The 21,815-nt window shown below is 42.1% G+C and overlaps 2 protein-coding genes across 7 annotated transcripts in view; both read right to left on the reverse strand.

Annotated features, from left to right (window-relative positions):
• Positions 1–5,505, reverse strand: part of celsr2 (cadherin, EGF LAG seven-pass G-type receptor 2) — a 61,379-nt gene extending 55,874 nt beyond the window's left edge. For all 4 annotated transcript variants that reach the window (XM_071493680.1, XM_071493683.1, XM_071493682.1 and 1 more), the window contains exon 1: positions 1,658–5,505. In XM_071493680.1, coding sequence (XP_071349781.1) covers positions 1,658–5,198 — 3,541 coding nt within the window. In that variant the 5' untranslated portion in view covers positions 5,199–5,505. The remainder of the gene's footprint in view (positions 1–1,657) is intronic.
• A 1,834-nt stretch (positions 5,506–7,339) lies between these two features.
• capzb (capping actin protein of muscle Z-line subunit beta) lies at positions 7,340–20,950 on the reverse strand. Of its 3 annotated transcripts, none has more exons than XM_071493624.1 (10): positions 20,737–20,950; positions 16,036–16,125; positions 13,538–13,659; positions 12,249–12,362; positions 12,019–12,160; positions 11,435–11,551; positions 11,279–11,344; positions 10,896–10,972; positions 10,354–10,455; positions 7,340–8,462 (listed from the first exon to the last, which is right to left on the reverse strand). In XM_071493624.1, the coding sequence occupies exons 1-9, from the start codon at positions 20,737–20,739 to the stop codon at positions 10,362–10,364; spliced, it is 825 nt and encodes a 274-aa protein (XP_071349725.1). In that variant the 5' UTR covers positions 20,740–20,950; the 3' UTR covers positions 7,340–8,462; positions 10,354–10,361. The 3 variants fall into 3 exon arrangements, with proteins under 3 accessions (XP_071349725.1, XP_071349726.1, XP_071349727.1); XM_071493625.1 differs by having other exon boundaries at positions 10,361–10,455; positions 20,737–20,947; XM_071493626.1 differs by lacking the exon at positions 10,354–10,455 and having other exon boundaries at positions 20,737–20,949.
• Between the last annotated feature and the right edge of the window lie 865 nt (positions 20,951–21,815).

Genomic DNA, 21,815 nt, shown 5'->3' on the forward strand with positions numbered 1-21,815 from the left:
TCCTACCCCATCTTCTCCTCCAACTGTCTAATGACTTCCCTGCTCTCTTACAGTATGAGTGTATTTTTCAACATATCTCCAGTTTACACAACCACAACTGAACCCCCCCCCAGTCCTCCTGTCCCCCTCCATCTCCCTCTGTCTCCTGCAGGGGTGCTGACTCATAAACCCCAGCAGGTGTGGGACGCGCTGGGGAGACACGGCCTCTAATTGGTTCTTGGTGGAGTCACAGCTGTTGCCCCCAACCACAGCCTGGTATGAGCTCTAGCGCCTGCCCCTGAATAGACAGCTCACTATTGTTCTCCAGAGAGGCAAAGCACAGCTCCAATCCATTATAACAACTACCCACGCTAACCATACAGTATCTGCTCTTCAGTGACAACTCATCAACAAATAGGAAAAGACTTGATCTATACTGCCACTGTCTCATTCATCTCATTCAATCAAATCAAAGAAATCCCAAAGTCTCCACCTGCCTTAATCCTCACTGTTCTTGTCAAATATTGGATTTCATCTTTAACCTTGAAGTCCCACATCTTAATAACGTTCCCTTTCTCTTAGGTTATGCCAAGGTCAAAGAGAAGGCAGATTTACAGTTACTCCGCATCAAATAAGCTCCAGTTGAGGGAAACAGCAACACACGCCCAAAGCACAAGTTCAGTCACATAATGGAAGCAAATAAAACTCTGTGATTAGTGCTGGCATGCAAAATTGAAGGTACAGGGAACGCAGGCACTTTGAGATATGCAGGTTAGGAAAGAGAACACCAGCAGTGAGAGTGAACAGCCCAACACTTGTTAGGCTTGTTTTAGACCAACATGACCCATCTCATCCCATACTGAAGATCCAAAACAGCGGAGCAAAAAGTGATTTACATCAGAACCAGCTCTTGTTGTCTCTTGTCTTTAAAAGTGCTCTCAAACCAGAATCATCAGCCTAAAGCACTCTAGAGCTGGGAGCACTGACACTCCTGAAATGTCAGCCACTCTGTCAAATTACAACAAGAAACAACAACCCAGTCAAAAAATACAACACCTATAGAACATCAACTCTTATTTCAGACTTTAAACAAGAAGATAGAAACAGACCGCAACTGAATTAGGTCTTTTGTTGTATGTGGTGGTGGTGGTGGTGGGGGGGGGGGGCATGATGGGTAGTTATGGTCAGTCTGCCCACTGGAGTGTGGATCCCACAGGATGAAGACATTCTCAGACAAACAGCTATTTAAATCTCAACAATAGGCAAAGCTAAATCAGGCTTGGGTAAACAATAAAATTCCTTAATGAGGGGTCCAAAAAAATTAGAGGAGACCCCCTACATGAAACAAATAAAACAATTTACCTCACAGAATTTAAATGCTTTGTCTCTTGGCACTGTGTGATTTCTTTTTTTTTTTTTTTTTTTTGGAAAGTGGAGTGGATTACAAATATCCTGCATTGAATATTAATCCTCCTTCATGAATATTTCTATTTCAGGAAAATCACTATGGAATACTAAAGCCAAGAAAGACATACTTAAGTCATCATCACTTCCATTATCTGGTGTAGTGAAGTGAAATGTAAAGGAAGAGACAGGACATGATAATAGAAATAGAATAGGGATACGTCTCAGTTAGGCTGGTCTCCCCTCACTGGGTGGAGTTATTCAACAGTCTCACCTGACACTGAGATCCTCATGGAGGCCTCCAGGGGCCGGTTGTTATCCAGAGCCTGGCTCAGCTGGATCTCCCCCGTGCTTTGGTTCAGGAGGACTAGGTTCAGCTCGTTTCCCACCTCGAAAGTGTAGTGGAGGTGATCTGAGACGTCGGGGTCGTGAGCAGGGATGCGGCCGATCACTCCGGTGGGGAAGCTGCTCGATTTGTCTGTCACGTAGTTGTTGAAGATGATCTGGAAGTTTTTCAGCATCGGCACGTTGTCGTTCTTGTCCACAAGTTTAATGTGAACTGTGGCGCGGCTTACCAGAGGGGCGGAGGTGGCCTGGACCACAATAACATACTCAGATCTTGTCTCATAGTCAAGATCTATTAATGCAGTCAGTTCTCCAGAGAAGATGTCCAGCTGGAAAACCTCTGGGATGTTTCCCTCCACGATCTGGTACATAATCTGTGCATTACTGCCTTCGTCTGGATCTGAGGCTGATATGTGTGCAACCACAAGGCCTATGGGGCTGTTTTCTTCCACCATAATGTCAAACTCATCTTTCTCAAACACAGGGGGGTTGTCATTCACATCTAGGATTGTTACTTGAATGTTTACTGGTGTTTTCAGAGCAGGGACGCCTTTATCCACAGCAAACGCCTGCAGGCTGTAAACAGGCACATTTTCTCTGTCTAATCTGCGCAGCGTGCGAACAATGCCAGAGGTGGATTCAATTATGAAGTCTCCATCGCCATCCTCGCCGCCCTGGAAGGTGTAGAAGACCCGGCCGTTGAGCCCAGAGTCCCGATCGGTGGCAGAAACCTGGACGACACTGGTGAACACCGGCACGTCCTCCATCACAGAACCCACATAGTGGTCTCTAAGGAAGCGGGGGGAGTTGTCATTGACATCATTCACCAGTATCTCCAGGTAGGTGGTGTCAGACTTCTGTGGGATGCCATTATCCCGAGCAGTGATGGCGAGAGTGTAGGAAACCTGGTCCTCATAGTCCAGGTCCATCTGTGTGGTGACAGCTCCTGTGTCTGGGTCAATGTCAAACTGAGGGATGCTGTCGTCCATAAAGTAGGTGATGCGCGCGTTCTCACCTGTGTCTTCATCTGTGGCACTTATTACAACGACAGTGGTGCCCACAGGCCTGTCCTCATTAATGTTGACGGTGTAATGTGAGCTCTGAAACACAGGCCGGTGTGTGTTGGCATCTGTGACATTAACAAACACTTTGGCAGTGTCAAAGCGAGTACCATCACTTGCAGTGACAGTGAGGACGTATTGTCGTTCCAGCTTGTAGTCTAGAGGCAGTGCCAGCGTAATGAGCCCCCCTCCACTCTGACTCGTGATGGAGAATCTGTTGCGGGTGTTTCCGCTGGATATCTGATAGGTCACCACACTGTTAATGTCCTGGTCCACAGCTGACACTGTCACCACGCTGGTCCCTACGGCCGCATCTTCATTCAGTCGCATGTAATACGCCTTCTGAGTGAACTCCGGGTTGTTGTCGTTGACATCCAGAATAGTCATGCTAATGCTGGCTGAGGAGGACATGACAGGGTAGCCGTGATCGCGGGCCTCCACTCCAAAGTTGTAAAAATCGACACTCTCCCTGTCCAGCTCGGCTGCCACTACAATCCACCCCGTGCTGTTGTTGATGGTGAAGGGGAAGTTTGGCGTGGTTTCAGTGAGGCGATACTCCAGCCTGGAGTTGTCTCCAGAGTCTGCATCCACTGCTTGGATGTGGATGATGGAGTAGCCCAGCGGCACGTTCTCCAGCACGGTGGCCTGGAATGGGGTGCTGACAAAAATGGGGGCGTTATCATTAACGTCCAACACCTGCACCGTCACCAGGCCACTGATATTGGATAGCGGGGGGCGTCCTCCATCCTGAGCTCTAATTCTCAGAGTGTATTCTTTATTGGCCTCATAATCAAGGTGACTCACCAGGTCCATTTGACCAGTCTGAGCATCAATATAAAACTGTCCCCTGGTGTTTCCACTCATGATGCTGAAGTGAACCACAGCATTGCTCCCTCTGTCCTGATCTGTGGCGGTGACCTGCAGTATCTCTGTGTTAGGGGCCATGTCCTCAGGCACCTGGACCACATAACGTTTCTCACTGAACTGGGGAGCATTATCATTATCATCCTCTACCACTATGTGAACAGTAGCTGTGGCGCTGCGGGGCCCGGGGTCACGACCTTGGTCATTTGCTTCAACTAACAGCATGTACGCTTCTACCTCCTCTCTGTCTACCAGGCCTTTGGTGCGGATTACACCAGACCTTGAATCAATCTCAAACACATCATTTGACCCGTTGTTGTTGAGGATGTGGTAAAGGATGTTACCGTTAACAGGTGCGTCTCCATCAGTGGCCCTCACAGTTAACACCTCATAGCCTATTTCTAAATTCTCCCTGATGCTTTCCTTATAGTCCTGCTGCTCAAACACGGGGTTGTGATCATTTGTGTCTCTGACTGTGACAGTGAGGGTGGCCATGGCTGTACGTCGAGGTGTGCCATGGTCAACTGCTGTGACACGAAACACATGAGTGTCTTTAGTCTCCCGGTCCAGCACCTCCACTGTGGACACAGCACCGGTGGCCGGATCCACAGCAAAGAGGTTGTTGGAACGGCTATCAAAGAGAGCCTCTATGAAATACTCCAGCCTGCCTGCCTCCCCCTCATCCACATCCACCGCTTTCAAAACAACAACAGGAGTCCCAGCTGGCTTATTCTCTGCCACAGACACTTGGTACATTGGGGGCTGAAACTGGGGGCTGCTGTTGATGCTTCTCCTCCTCCTGCTCACAATCCCTGAATCAGACTGAGCTGCCTTTTCTAACAGCTTCTCTAAGTGGCCCTGCATAAAGGGGCCCTGGCCCACACGCCAGTGGATGGCATGATTGACTTTAGTATTTAACCCATTTCCTGTGAGTACATCACAGAGCAGGTCCAGCTCCAAGAGGGTGTCCTGCCTCCAGCACAGAGTCTCAGACACAAACAAGTTCCCCTCTGAGAAGTAAAAGTCCCGACTGTTGGTGACTTTGCAGAGGACTGGGGGGCCAGGTAGCAGACCTCCCACTGGAAATAAAGCAGAGTGTGCTCGGTGGCACTCTGAGCGGCGGTGGCGGCTGTGGCTGCTAAACAAACTGAGGACCTCCATGTCCCACCGAGGTTTTCTCTTACGCTTGTTTGAGCAGTTCCGACCGTGGACATGCACCTCGTACTGGCTGGTGAGGAGGTGCCTGTAGCCGGAGTCCGCGCAGTCCGCCACAGTGTACACGGTGAAGGGGTTTGAGCGCAGCGAGGGGCACTTTATCGAGTCCGACACAAACACAATGCCCGCGGCTGGGTCCGTCTCCAGAAACCGCTCCGAGAATTTAGGAGCCAGCACCTGATCCAAAGCGCACCGTGCGCCCCGCTCCACGCCGGCCACCACCGTCCCCGGTCCCGCATCCTCACTGATGTGAACGGTGTAACAGTGCGCCAGCGAAACCAGTTTGCACCACCAGAAAATTAACAACAAATCCCATTTGACGAAGTGCATCGCTCCTCAGTGTGTGTTCTCCGGCTGGGAATTTCTGCGGCTCCTTATTCCTTTAAACTTTCCGCCTGTGAGTTTCCCTTTGTTGCAGAGGAGCCATGCTCTCAGCGGGCGCACTTCTCTCCGGTCACTCCGGCTGATTTTTTTTTTTTTTTTTTTTTTTTTCTGTAGAGGTAAACCCGCAGTAACCTTGGCCGGAGCTGCTCACACACACGCCGGCGGCAACAACAACAACAGCGGCAGCAACACCTCCGCTCAGTCCGCGCAACTCCGCTTGAATGGCAAAAATGGCTCCTGCTCCCCCTGCGCCTTGAGGCTCCTCATTATCATAAACCTGTGTGTGTGTGGTGTGTGTGTGTGTGTGTGTGTGTGTGTGTGTGTGAGAGAGAGGGGGGGGGGGGGGCGAGAGCTCTGTTAGGGTCATGACAGAAACCCTGCCACTGGATATAAATTCTAACTTCTCAAAGCTTCATTTATTAACAGAAAACAACAATTAGACTTTTATTAGAACAATAATTAGACTCTTATTAGATTAGGTAATTTACTTGACTACTTGCCATGTTTGATTGCTACTTTACATCCACCAATAATCTTGATAGTGCTTCAGTTATAGGCACAGGCAGTGTTGTCTTTGAATTAGTTTTGTTTCCTGCATTTTTGGAGTCTAAGATAGAGATCTATTTAATCTATGAGGAATCCGTGTTCACCTGCGGCACCACTCACCTCCAGGAAGAGTTTACTCATTAACTGGCAAACAGTCATCCTGTTTTAATCCAAGTTGCTCTGTCCAATCTCCCAAAAAAAAAAAAAAAAAAAAAGGACATCACATTTAAGCCTACAATCAAACCGATTTAATGTGTGTTCACCAGTTGTTTTCAAATGTGTTATTATTTTAATGAGTTTGTGGTACTCTAAGGACCCTCCCTCCCCCCGTTTGCGGCACTAAGATAACAACTGTCGCTGACATAAGGTGAACTCACCTGGAGTGAGATACAATGAAATAAAAACGGCGGACCAGTTAAATCTTTGATACAACCTGCTGTGAAGCCTGGAGCGTCTCTGACACCTAGTGGACAAACTGTAGTCACACAGTGAGCGGAGACTTTCCGCCGGCTCTTAATTATTAAGTTAATTATTAATAATTTTATTCATAACTAAATGTAGTGGAGTGAAAAGTACAATATTTGCCTCTGAACTGAGGTGAAGTAATAAAGTAGCACAAAATGAAAAAAAACAGGACTTCAGTGCGATGTGTAATCACAACATGTGTTTATTATAGAGCAGTGGAAAGGCTTATTTTTCCACAGTGAAATGTCCCGATCAGCACATATGGTGGTTCCAATTAGTGGAAAAATTAGGTTGTCATTTTTTTTTTGTTTTTAGTTTACTTCTTGATAATTATTATTCTGACTTTCTAACACTCTGGTCAAAATTTTAATTGACCAAATACATGTAGTACAACAGGGCTATAACTCGCTAATTAGCATATCTCTGTACACATATTTCATTTTGCATTTATCCTCAATAAAAATAATGTATATTTAAAACATAAGTGGTAAACATTAGCATGTGAACATTGTCATTGTTTCCATTTTAGTGTCAGCGTTTACCTCAAAGCACCGGTGTAACTCCACAGCTTCACAGACTGTGACACTAACACTTAAACCTTCCTACAGCATTTCTTTAGTAAAGTGGTGGGCTACGTTATACATTTTCATAAATGTTGATAACACACTATAATGTAGCTGTAACCAGATAAGGGGCATAATATGTTTATTAATATACAGTACTCAGCAACAGTTATAACTAATCTTTTAAAGACATTTAACACTATTACATTTGTGTCTTACTAAGTCATTTATTATGATTCCCTCAGCTTATTGCCCACAGGAGGAGTTACAGTTGTCTCCAAATATGAGTTAACAATTGTATTTGCTTATGTCTTCATTATACTGTGTTATATGAAATTATTAAATGCTAATATACGGCTTTTAAATGCTTGATGGGGGCTTAGGGTCCTACCTGGGTAACAGTGTTTGCAATGGTAAAACTTCAAAATCCCTGTTCAGACGTGTTTCTGTTATTTTGCTCACTACCTTTACAGTGTGGCAAATCAATAAGAAATGAAGAATAAAAACTAGTAGTAGCTTTTTACTGTTTTTATTGTTGCTGGAGGCTCTAATACAATATGAATCATAAGCTTTACAAAATAAAAACAAAACAAAAATACAACAAAAGATTCCCCTCCAAAATGGAAACAGTCAAAGGTTTCCACTGAGACACAAAGACAAACTGTGACCCCCAACAAAGACATAGTAGGTGAGGAGAGAGAAGAGTTGAATAAGCCGAACAGAGGGGAGGCAAACTGTCATGTTATACAGAGTGTGGGGGGTTGGGTTGACGACAAGGGTGTACCTGGTGATTATAACAGTCTATCCCCCATGTTTAATAAGTCTACATTTCCACTGGCTGCGGCCAGATGTTCCTACACAGGCTCAGATGCATGCGGACAGAGTGAAATAAAGAATAAAAACCTTTTAACACAAACCGAAGGCCGCCCTCGTGTTCGCACCGTTTACAACGGTCAGAAGAATGACAGTTATATTCAGACAGTTATAATTTCATACAAATATATCAGGGGGGTGTCGTAGACAAAAATAGGTGCAAGAAATAAATTTGATGTACATAATAATGACAGCCGCGCCAAGCCTACACCACGTACAGCACAGTCTGTCTGTTTCCTCAGCACGGAGGAAGAGCAGGGCCAAAGTCACTCATTTCAAACTGACCGAGGACACATCAGCTGTGAGAACATCAGGGATTATTACTACAATGATCCTCACACTGTAAGATTATCATTAACCGTGGTAATACTATCATTATATTCATAACATGGGAGAGAACAGACAGAGAAGAGAGGGGTGAAGAGAGACAGAGGGAGTGAATGGCTTCATGGCAAATGAGATGCATGAAAACAATATCCAACAGAAAAAAAACAAAAACAAAAAAACAAAAACAAATAAAAAGCTAAGCATTTTCTCCTTTTTTGTTTTTCCACATATAAACAAGAGTGCAGCACTGAAACAGGCATGGAGGGAGAGACGTAAAGAAACAGAGAAAAGATGGCAGAGATGAGGCGGAGAGAGTGAGAGAAGTCAGAGGAAAAAGAAAAAGCATCTCTAGCTGTTCTGTTTGCGTTTGAGTGCCTCCATCAGATCGACCTTCAGAGCCTCCTGCTTTGACTTGTCAGCCAGAGTCTGAACACTCCTGTTTGGGAGAGACACAAAGAGAGGAGAGACAGTCAGTGTGTGCAACATTGAATATGAAAAAAAGCACCAGAGACTGGAAAAGTTTCTCCAGCGAAACAGAAACACACAGTCTGTAAGTTCAGGAGAAAAACTGAGGAACTGAATCTTTGTAAAAGTGTTAGTCAAACAACAGCACAGTCCAAGTTTGATTCTCTGTGAAAAATGCATGTTATCATATATTAAATGTATACATACTGCACACATGGAACATTAATGTCAGGCAAAGGAAACCAGTACTTAGTTATTTGTTATCATGCACTTGAATCATGTGATTTACCTGTTCACAGTGTCTTGTTACAGTATTCACAATCCCTTTCAATTTGCACTTTGTTGAGATATTTTAAGATTCATAATGAACTGAAAACAAATTTATAAAATTTTATGTGCAAATATAGACGTAAAACAGCAGAACTCTTCACTCTGTTTAAATCAGAGTCAGAGTTTCTCAGCAATATCATCCTGACTGAGGTGAATATTTATGCTAATAAGATTTTTATGTGATTTCATTTCAGCGTTGTGCTTTTACATACATTTATGAAGTGTTTTTCTTCTGATAGGTCAAGAAGCTACAGAGAATGAATGCGCTATTAAAACCTTACTAGGGCAACAAACTGCAAAACATGGCTGCATACTCTGACATGGTTATTGTGTCCCTTCCTCACACACATCAGCCATTAGTTTAAAAGGTTGAACACAACCTGCATAACATGCCCACACAGAGCGTTACAGATTGAGCAGCTGAGAAGCATGCAAATCTTCATACAGCATACAGTTCTACAAACATAGACACAAACAAACAAACACACACACACACACTTATAAACCTGAACGCTGATAAACTACTCAATCCGGTTGGCTTGATTTTTTCATCATCTTCTTTCATCTTTTGCTGCTGTAGCTTTATCTAAATCTTAACAAATAACTGTCCTACAAACCCAAGGCACACAAGTTAATGTCGCTTTCACTAACAAAAGGTTCTCAAGATGTAAGACAAAGGCACTGCGAGAGGGGAAGGTGCGAGTCGGTGTTCTACAAACAATGGGAAATTAGTTTTTGTCGCTTGGCTGCTGATTTGGCCTGTTCACCAACATGATCAGTAATTAGAACTACAGCAGAGGTGGTGACACACAGCTCACGGGGCCAAGTGCTGCAATTTGTGTCAAAATTCAGACTCTTCTTGGAGCAAATCTGAATAAACAGACACATTATCGTTACTATAATTTTAGATTCAGCATTATATACACAGAATATCATTATCTTTGCTGTCCATCGCAAATAAACATTGGTGATATCAGTGATAGTTGTCTGTACATTCATTGGTATAATGCAAAACAGGAACTATTACCTATGTTTGCCAGTTTGACTTTTAATGGTGCCAATTTTCCAAAATATAAATAAATATAATTTTTATTTTTGCTGAAATTGTCACTTATTTTTACAATGAAGTGATTAATTGTTTAGTCTGTAAAATGTAGGAAAATAGTGAGAAAAGCCCAACACAATTCCCCAGAGCCAAAGGTAAGGTCTTGAAATGTGAAAAAAAAAAAGTGAAATACTGTAAACGAAACTACGTTACAGGTATGCATCATCCTAAAAAAAGGACTTTCAAAGCATAAATTAGTTGTTATGCTTCTATCACAGGCTAAATTAGAACAAACACCGGCTCATTATTTGAACTTTGCCTTTTAGCTGCTTCCTTCCTAAATGTACAGTAACACATCTGAGAGTGAGCACCAAGGATGAGACCATGGAAAGAGCAGTAGAGCGATATTTTCCCTTGTTCATTTTCTACTTAACAATACACACAATTATACACACATAAACACACAATTCTCCATGCCAGGTTGTACCTCTGACCCTAGTCAATGAAGATCTGACGCTGGGTGAGGACCTGCGACAGCTCCTTCTGGAGCTGCCGGTACTTTTGGTTATCAGGCAAAGACTCAATAGATCTGGAGCACAGAGGAGAGGCAGCAGGGCAGGAGCGGTGACAGAGGGATTGACAGAGGGACAGAGAGTGATAAGAATGGCAGCGGATATGAGAGATGAAAGGCACTAACACAAAAATAAGACCTGTTGGAGAGGTTGAGGAGAAGGGTTGGGGAAGGAAAAGGATGTGACATAAATACAGAAAAAATGCGACCGTATAGAGAGACAGCAAAGGTAGGTTTAAATAAAATATCAGACAAGAAATGACAGAAATTAAAAAAAGAGAAAAAATATATATTTGTGTTTGACAGGTGAACAGATGGACACACAGAGGTAAACTGACTGTGGCTCTCAGTACGACCAGTACAACTGGAAAAACCGGGATTCCGCAGACTCTGCCAACTGGAACCACTGTAAAAGAAGAAGTTGGTTCAAGTAATCCAGACAGCTCATATAATGTTACCTTAGGCCGTTGACGATGTCCTTGGTCTTCCCAAAGTAGATTTCATTCAGTGTGGAGCGAATCTTGTTCTCCATATCCTGGAACAAGAATGGAAACATTCTTTACTCTTACCTTCATTTTCTATCTGTTAACTTTTGGATTTGATTTGGAGGCTGTGCAGTGTCCTGAACATGAGGCACGGTGACAGCGGCTCTACAACATAATTATCATGTAGGTTACAACATTTTATGGTTATTCAAGCCCTATGAAATATCAGCAGAATCCTGTGTAGGAAACCTGCTCCTCACAAACGATACAGCCCACTCTTGCAGATGAGAAGAATCACTGCTTTAGGTGAGCGGTCAATAAAGGCAGACAAGCAGGATGCTAGCAGTTATACTGACTTCGACAAGGCGGCCAATGTTGGCGATGTGGGGTGAGGATTCTCCAACCGTCTCATCTTTTTCCATCTGTGAAACGATGAAGCAAACTGAGTTAATGGATGACTGGAGCACAGCTGGAAGCATTAGAAGTGTTTTCTGGTCAGTTCAACAGCGTACCTGTCTTGTAAGGCTGCCACCCAGGTTCATGGTACCGGAGCCAGTCTTGGTTGTCTGGAGCCACAGCATGACGGTGGAGGTGAGTTTGTAGTGAGCCGTACGACCACTGGACTTCTCCTGCTCGCACAAACAGACCAGAAAAATCAGAAAATACTCCAAGCCAAAATTATTTTTGAGAACATCATGCACAGGTTTTGTCTTTGCCTGTCCTGATAATATTACTAAAGATTTTTAAACTGGCCGAAAAATACATCCTCTTGGTTTTTAGGAGAGACAGTAACATGGTAACATAACATTACTGAAACAGAATGCTGTATAGTCTCTATCATCAATATTGTTTACAATTTACTGTTGTTTCTTTCCCTTTTAGAATATGACATCCATTGGACTCAAACATTTCATATTTTAAACATATTTTTTTAACTTCTGTAAATGTACAACATACTGTAAATGTTCTTTGCTCTAAAAACAAATACACCTCAGTTATATGAAAAAAAGGAAAAAAGGATAGGAAAAAAAAAAAAAAAGACTGAGCAGAAGTTCAAATGCCAACCTACTGCTATTTCCTATCAGCTGTTTCTCACCTGCACCTCCACCACATGGATGGAGTCCCAGCACCCTTTGATCTTCTTGGATCCATCCCCAGCCTTCTTGATGAGAATAACTCCGGCGAAGCCATGATCCAAGTCCCAGAGGTAAACAGAGGACACACCACCCTCAAAGTACCTAAAAAAAAAAGATACCAGGGGTCACCAGAGGACCACACTGACCATTCACTAAAAATCCTGTATGAGTCTGCTTCGCTGGTACTCACAGGTCTCTGTACTGGTCGAAGGCGTTATTGGCTTCCACCTCGAGTTTCCTTAGGCGAGCTGAAGGCATTGCACCATCTTCAATGGGAGGTTCATACTTATTACTCCACGGGGATCTGATGTATTAAAGAAAACGACAGAATTCAGTGTTAATATGCATAAACTAAATGTTTAGCTAAATCTTTAATGTGAGACAATGTAACTTTTACTGAACAATGGCCATTGTGGTCATAAGCGGCAGTGACAGGGTTGAGGCACATTGGATTCCCCTATATTTATTAAAATTCTTGTGAAAGGGACACTCAAACGTCATCTATCTTAAGTTTTCTAACATTAGCCATCAATAAAACTGGTCATACCAGACCAAGCAAGACTGAAGCAGCAAAATCCCTGAGTGTGTTGAGTTAGGGCTGCAACAGAAAATTGTTTTCATTATTCTTTAATCTGTTGATTATTTTATTTTATATTTTAATTTGAACCATGGGTCCGAGAGGACCGTAATTTCAATTGTGCTGTATGTCCTGTATGTGTAGCATAATTGACAATAAAGCTGACTTTGACTTTGATTATTTTAATGATTAATTGATTAATTGTTAAAACCTCAGAAAGTGGTGAAAAACCCAAGTAATGAGATCCCAGAACCCAATGTGACATCATCTTATTGCTTCTTTGGTCCAACCAACTGTCCAAATATTCAATTTCCAAAGATATAACGTATAGAAAAGCAGAAAATCCTCACACTGTAGGGTGAATTAATTATCAAAATAACTGACAGCTAATTGTTTCATCAGCTGTTTGTTTCAGCTCTATATTAAATTGAGCAACATTTGTGAGAGGACTTTTTAAAGTTACATCATCTTGCTTAAGAAACCTTGAATTCCTCAGTTTTACCCCAACTTGTGTTTTGTTGCCACACTGTCCCTAATGGCCACCACACTGTCAAGACTGTGTTTCAAACAGTTCCACACTGGCTTCACACAAACAATCCCACCCGTTTCTCAGCTGTGTGTCAAACATTTCTGAAGACTTTAAATCAAAGAATCTGTCAGATTGTTTCAGTATGCTTAACCCAAATTCTTGTGGACTGAATAACCCACATGATTATCTAACTATAGACGTGTTAATTCTTTTTTTGAAATTTAGCAAAAGCTGATATTAAGTCTTTTAGCCAAGAATTTACTCGTCATTAAAAGTCAGCCAAAACTTTAGTTATAGTCACATCATGTTGCTTATTTCTGAACTGATTCACTCATAATATTCTCTTTGACTCAAATGCAGTTATTGACTCGACCTGTAGGAGTCGCCATCTCGGTTGTAATCACAGAGCAGATAGTCTTTCCCCACCACCTTGTCCCGGGCAATCTTCAGGGGCTGGTCCACAGAGGAGAGGAGGTCCTCACACAGACTGGGCACCTGGACACAAACACAGACAGAAAAAGTTCAATACATTAACATCTCCTACGGCCAGATACTTCAGTGCAGCTGCTGTAGGACATCTGGACTCCTCAGCCGCCTGATTTGTCAATGAAGAGTTTCTGTAACAGATACCAGTTTAAAAAACACAACCTCCCAGGGCTATGGGCGAACAGACTAGACAGCAAAACACAGTGATCCTGGAAACTGATATTCTGCTTTTAAGTCAAAAATGATAAGTTATTGTCTCTCTGTCACATTCCAGCTTCATTCAATAAGCAGAGGTTACAGAGTGGAGCCAGAATAACATATAAATGGGAAACATAATATCTAGAGGATAAGGGGTTACAAATTACTTCTCACAGACTGATATGGACCCCTCCTCTCCATGCCCTCCTGCATCAGAGCATAACACAAAGGAGGCCCTGTTTTCCTAAAAAAAAAGCCCCTACACCCCCGAATATACACACACACACACACACACACACACACACACACACACACACACACACACACACACACACACACACACACACACACACACACACACACACACACACACACACACACACACACACACACACACACACACCTGGCAGCCCAGACTGGGTGAGATAAGGGAAAGAGCAGGACAAAACCCAGTGAGAAGAGTGAGGTAGAAGGGAAAATGGAGATCAGAGAGGAGAATAGATGTGGGACAAACAGGAAAGAAGAAGGGGATTTCAGGTGATTCTTAATTGCCAGGAAGAGGTTGAGCAAAGATGGTTGAGCCTACAAGTGCCTAGCAGTGGAGGTGATTGACAGCTGTGATAATAATCACTAACAACCGGACACAGCGAAATGGGTGAGGAGAGAGCTGAGGTTAAAGGTGTGGGAAGAGGAAGGTGTGCAGGTGGGGGTCTGGCCTTTAAAGGAACGGATATGCCCATGAAACAAGGTGCCATACAAACACTGGTTTAAGTGTGATATGATTTGTGTCTGATTTTGCTTAATTTGTCAGACTCCACTGGCACTGCTCGGTTAAAATATTTTTTGACAGAAAACTGTAGGAAAGAACCAAATTATTCATTTACAGGCAGAAATTTCAGTTGTCTAACTGCTGCAAGGAGAATTTAGAAAAAAACTACGTAGCGTCCACTCTGTTTACAAAAATAAATATTAAATGCTCACACCTTCAGTTACACAGATGGCAGAGCGATGTGTAGCAACACTAAGTCTTGCACAGTATTGAACAACAAGCTTACATTTAAACACAACAAAGCCACAAAAGTGCCACACACACACACACACACACACACACACACACACACACACACACACACACTCACTTAGACTTGTGATGCTGCAAAACACACTATAGATCTGCTAAAGATCAGTCACAAAAACAGATACCAGGGCACAGCTCTCTCTGTTTATAAAAGCGTCTACTGAGTGATTTAACAAAAAGAAATGAATGCTGTCTATTCCGAATTCTGAATAATTCAGTGCAACTAGAGAAAATTACACCTCGGTTGAAATATAAAAACCATAATTGATTATATGACAAACATTCCTCTCATCCAGATTTATATTATATGTATTATATATTATTTTATGTAAATTCCATTCTATTATGTCTGTGTTTTATTGTGCTACCATATAAAAGTCAAATTCCCTATGAATGGTTGCACCATTATCTCTCAGTTGTTATACTATTATTTAGGGGCATAACTAATTATTATTATCATCATCATTTAACCTGTCAATTGGTTTTTCAAACAATCAATTTATCATTGTGTCTCTAAATAGTCAGAGAATACGGATTATCAAATTACTTATTGGTTCAACCAACACTTTAAAATCTAAGAATATTCTGTTTACAAACACATAAAATCAGACAAAGCAGAAAATCCTAACAGATGAAACCAGAAAATGTTTGGCATTGTTGCTCAAAAATAACTGAGATGAATTAATCAATTATAGAAAACTAGATGCTCATTAATTTTCTGGTGATTAACTAATCAATTAATACACCAATCAATCTATCAGGCTATTGAGTATTTGAGTCTACCTTAGTTATATTTGGTGCTTTGTTCCTTTCTTAGGTGTTGTTGTTTACACGTGAACAGTTTTAGTTTAGTTCTGTTTTGAAAAAGTTTTATTCCTCTTTCTAGGTAAATTCTGGGACTCAGTATCAGCAAACTCTGGAGAAGAACTGGCTGCTGGGTTATCAAGTCAAACACTGACTCACATGACAGGTTTGGTAATCCTTATAATAGAGGGTCTGCCACTTTTGTAATAAACACCACATTGAAATTTAATTAAAATGTTTACATGACCTGCACCATGACACGGCTGTGTGTTTTGCCTGTAAGGAAATATGACACAAAGACTCACCAGGTCAATGAGGTCACTGAGGTTCTTCTCGATCTGCTGAGGAGGCAGACGCCTCATCAGGTCCAGAGCACAGTCCAGCTGCTGGTCATTCTGAAACACAAACACACCCAGCAGAGACAACACTTGTTACTATGTACTATCAGATTGTAGTTAAACACATCAGTTCAAAGCTTAACACCGCAGCAGCTTTCTTATCAGTCTGAGGAGTCACATTTGTTATACTGTTGTTCATAGTGAGAGTATTTCTCAAAAAACAAAACAAACAAAAAAAGTCACAATTCCAACAGTGTCAAAAAAATGTTTTTCAGCTCCAAAACAGCCCACATGTTTCTAGTTTTACAAATTGCTGTAAAATCAGTAACTCAGTGACGACACCATCTTAGCTTCTTTTACACGACTACAACTAAATACTCTGGCAGAAGTTATGTAGCGAATAAAACAATAAGCAATTTCATGAGGCAACATAACTAATATAAGACTTGCATTTAGGAAGAATGATGATAATGAAAAAAATATAATTACACAACTTTAAAAGGAAAGTCAAAGGAATTGGTATGATTTTGTTGTTACTAAATGCTGCTGAGTTAATGAAAAAGTATAGTGCATAGTAAGTGCACAGGAATTAGGATCCTTCATGTTTACCGAGACTCATAAAACCTTCACAGCTGCTGAGGTCAAATATTGATTATTATATTATTGATTACTTCTGCTTTTGTTCTCGCACAAAAATACCTTGTAGTGAAAGAAAAGTTACAACAGTATTTACAGTATCACAGTATGTGCTGTGTTTCTCACTACAGCTGAAGTAGAAAGCCAACAGACACAACTAAAACTATCCAAGATAAAAAAAATATCAACCTTTTCATCATATTTACAAAATGGATTAACATTTAAATGGAGTCTAACTGCCTGAAATCAGCTGCTCTCAAACACTGCTTCACACTGTGATTAATTTAAACTTTTCATGAACAACATTTCATATTTCCTACATCAAACCAAAACAGAGTCATCATGGTGTAATTTAGTTGATCAGCACTGATGTATTGGTATGTTAAGCCTAATAAAATTCCAATCCTAAATAGTGTTTTTTTTTTTAAAATGGTGAACCATGTAGCTAGCTGTCAGAAAAGCTTATACGTTGCCCATTGCTGTGCAGGAAGTATTCACACCCTTGCAGGCAAACTGTGCTTGCACTGCACGATTACAGACACAACAGACATTTTCAGCTCACTAGACTGAACAGCACTCATGATTTGTCATGTGAGGATTTTGCAGAGAAAAGTCAAACTGATGATCCAAATGGTTTACAATGTGAAGGACCTGTTCTGTGTGTAAACCTTTCAGGCATGTGGCACATCTGATCCTATGTCAGTGCAGATACTATCATCAGCTTTCAAAGAACGCTCTTCATTTGGCTGTAGCTGTGTGACGTGTGTCATGTAGGGACATGGGCAAGAGAAATGCTTAAATAGGGCAACAGGCGACACAATAGATGACAGATATGATGTTGAATTGCTATCAGAGAAGGATCACACAGCAGCAAGTGGTGTGGCAAAGGAGCATTTCTGGTGAGGATGAGTTGCAGTGAGGGGAACTAAAAACAGGTAAATGTCAGGTGCAACACAACTATCATCAGCAGTGACAAGCTTTGTAAAAGAAATGTGTTCACAAGATATTTACAACGCTTTTGGTTTTTGTTCTGTTCAAATCTGTTGATTCAAACAGGCATCAGTGGCATGTACTGTTAAAGTGTGCCAATTTAACTGGCTTGGAGACCCCATCCTATGTGCTGGCTGGGTTGTGGAGTCAGCCCAAAGACAAACCACCTGACCAACCAGTGGGTGTGAGTACTGCAGTGAAAAAGGCATGATCCCTCACCGCCTTCCCACTCAGCCATCACTGTTAATAGTGTCTGAAGTGCAAGAACAGACTGAAAGATTCATAGCATAATGAAATCGACTGAACAAATGGCTGCTTCAAAAATGTGAAATTCAGGTAATTGGTTAAAATGTGAATTAAACTAGTGATTTTCAAACTTACTTCAGCCTGATGTCTCACGTACAGTGCAGTGACTTATTTTCTCACACATCAGCAACTGATTGTGTGAGATTAGGCTATTTGTCTCTACTATACCCAAATAGTAAAAACTCTGTTTTCTGTTTTCACTGACAATGCAGTACTCACTTTGCAGTAATCCATCACTGAAAAGTGAATGAAAGAGGTGATCGATCAATCACCCACTGAGCTGAATCAGACAGACCCTGCTGCATCTCATTCCTGTATCAGTGTAGTTACTAGAAGACATTTAAACCACTCCACTAACATCTTCCCTCGCTCTTTATTCTGGGTTAGGTGGGGGAAAATCCACCATGAAACACTGCCAGAAGAAAAATGTAGGAACTGAAGATAGGTTTATGGAGAATGAGTAGTATGTGTGTCTTTTAACAAACAGTCAAAGCTGCGCTGTCTACAGTCACAGTCTGCAGTCTCCAGCCTGACACTAACTGAGGCCAATTCCTTTTTTGGTTACATGTTTGAGTTGTTTACTGAGGCTTGTGTTGTTGTGTACTTAGCCACTCAACACAAGTTTGATACTGTGGTCAATGTTCCCAGTACACTACAGTTTGTGTAGCAGCAGGCTTAGTCCTTTAACTCTTGCAGATCAACATTGGTGTATGTTGTGTCCTGTATGTAACATTCCTTAAAAACAAAGCCTGGCCTTCTACTGCGACAGTCTCTTTGTTGTGCAGAGGTTTTAGGATAAATAAAACTTTAAATACTAAACTGTTTTTAAGGAGGAATAGCATAGCTTGCACACACTGCATAGCACAGCCTTCCCCTGGGGGTTTCTCCCCCTTAAATATGCAGCAGGATATTAGTGAGCAGAGGACAGACCAGCCACAACATGAAACTCTGGGGAATGTGCGAGAGGATGTAGGTGGGTGGGTAATAGTAGATGGACACAACACATTTTTCAGCAAACCCTTACAGATTACTGGCTATGATACAATCATCTTCATCTAGGCATTATCCAACTGTGCCAAAATCACTGTAGCTTGGCCCAAGTCCTACTGACATACCAGTCAAAAGATATTTCAACATGAGTATTGCCGTTACTAAATGTTAATGTGCCTGAATTTAATGTCAGTGATAAATAACTGCTTTTATGAACCCAGACCAAATTTACAAGTTGAGCCAGGAGAAACCCTTCTACGTGATAGATTCACTCATATCTACAAATACAAACAAACAGAGATGTGCTTATGAAGGACGGCAGCCAAAAAGCTGAATATGAAGAGGAGTTTTTAGTGCTTATCCAAACCAACAAGGAAGGGGGATACACTTGCACTGAAGATCACTCCAAATGGCTAGCATCAATATAAAAATCACCAATAGCAAAAGTTTTCTACATTACAACATAATTTGTTTTGTTATCACATTTAAATTCACCCTCTTTTAAATATCTACAAATCCCTCCAACCATAACAATGTATACTCATGCAGCTGCCAGCTGGTCGAAGAACAATGACACGTTAGAAAGAAGAGAACCCTCTTTCCATAAACATTTTTCTTCACAGTGACCCTGAACATAACAGCAGTTTCTAGGCAATGTCTCCCATGCAATTTCCTCTTCTGTGAGTTGCTTTTCGCCCGTCTTAAAATCTCTCTCAGCTGATGAATCAGTCTGCTCCATCAGACACCTGCGCTCCTTGACACCGTGTTTACCGGTGCTCCTGTCTCTGTGTAAACACTAGCTCAGACCAACAACCCTTGGGGTCAGGGGGAGAGCAGCGAGGCTGAGCCAACAGGATGGATGAGGTGAGACCAAGGAGGGTGGGCGACTGCAGAGAAAAACCATCTGCACTCTCCGACTCACACATAAGACAATTTAAGCCACGAGGAAGGACCACAGAGCACACTTTTATAAACAGCCCGAAAGCTCGAGTTAAATATTAGTTTTGTTTCTGTCAAGCATAAATGCATGACCCATTACTGTGGTGCCACTGCCACATGAGTTTAAGGTGTAGGAAAATGTTCTCAAACAAGCAACAAGTGAGCAATAACTGCAGGTATGACTTGAAGGCACTGTCAGAGCATAACATTTCCCTGAGAGTATTGGAAACGTCCTGATCGAGGCAGGAAAAACTTAGCAGCAGAGGAGGGTTGACAGCTTGACATGGTCTGGAATAGGAGGAGCAAGCTTATTTTAGCCACAGGCAACCCGGCGCTCGTCTATTTTAGCCTGTGTGTGCGTGTGTGTGTGCACGACTGGAGGAGTGTATGAGTGGGTGTTATATTAGGACTCCTCTCTAATACTATTCACGAACTTGTGTCAAATCCAAAACATCCTGTGCTAACTTTATGCCTACGGGGCATGTAGCTTGGCTAACAGCTAGCTACTAGCTAACATCCAGCTAAACATAGCTGGTAGCTTAGCCACAAAGCTAATTCATTCGTATCCGGTACGCTGAAGTTTTGCAAACGGAGCAAGTTAGATATGCATCGGTGATTTATATACTTGGCTCCCTCACCGCTGCTGCCCCTGCTGCTCCTCTCAGGTTACCACCCAGCACCTCCAGCTAGCCTCAGCCTAGCTTAGCACCCTTAGCCGTTACCGCTTCGTTAGCAGATGCCAGTAGCCGCACCACAGCCCTCTTACCCCGGCCCCGTCTCTCCCACCAGCTCTGCCGCGGCCCTTACCATGTCTGCGGTGGTCTCAGCGGGGCAGGGGAGCACGGTTTCACCGATGACTGTACACCTTAGCTTCACTGCGGTTTATCAAATCGCTCCTCTCGCCTCTCGATGTTTTGTTGTTTGTTGTTTGTTTTTTTTTTAACCCCCCGCGGAAGATGTTTTGTTCGCCTCTCCCTCACTGAACCCAGCCCTGTCAGCGAAATTCACTTCCTCAACCGGGCTACAGGAAGGAGGCTGCAGGCAGAAAAACGGGCCCCGGTTGCACGTCCGGGTCACTCCGGGCTTTCTCTGCAGCAGCCAATAGCGAAGGAGCAAGAAATGCATTGCCAAGTATGGAAAGAGAGGAGTGGTGCAGCGAGTGTGCAGTCAGAGAGGGCAGTAGATACCCAACTGCACCGAGGGCCGTGCACACAACCTGAATGGAAACAACAGACTGCATTTAAAAGGCTGGATATAAATGTGAAACAAAGGTATACAAAGCAAGCGCCTTCTGGTCTTTTCACAAACACTTCTTTTCACTTCAGAAATGTTGCAAATCTTAATAATATATTTATGTGGACTCTTTTTAGATATTTATTTTTGTCCACACCCCTTTTATACATTCATATCATCCGCTAAATATTTTTACGGAAAGGGCAATTACCATCCTTTAATTAGAAATGTGAAATTCTGTTATTCTCAAAAGAAAATCAGGGAATATAGTATTCTCTTGTAACTTGTTCACTATTAAGGTTTGCGTGTTTATTTATTTTTTATTTTTTATTTAATGCTTACATTGCCTAATTAATATAGTATAACTGTATAGGGTTAGTTTTGTTGGTTTTCGTTCACTTGACTGGAATATGAATCTTCCCTTACTTGCACTATAATGATGCAAGTATCAAAGCAGCTGTAATAAGGAAATATTTGTTTAAAAAGGTTAGGTCTATGTATATATTACATACATTGCCATACATTTATAGCCTGTAAAGCAAATCTCATTTCTATCATGAGGTGAGTCAGAAAAAAAGCAAGTGACTCATACAAACGCACTTCCATGTATTTATTTATTTATTCATTATCACTTCTAAATGTTTGTAATTTGT

Source organism: Trachinotus anak, unplaced genomic scaffold, assembly GCF_046630095.1.
Source record: "Trachinotus anak isolate AG129_WGS33_773 ecotype Australia unplaced genomic scaffold, CSIRO_AGI_Tana_v1 ptg000013l, whole genome shotgun sequence".
In the NCBI taxonomy this organism is placed as follows: Eukaryota; Metazoa; Chordata; class Actinopteri; order Carangiformes; family Carangidae; genus Trachinotus; species Trachinotus anak.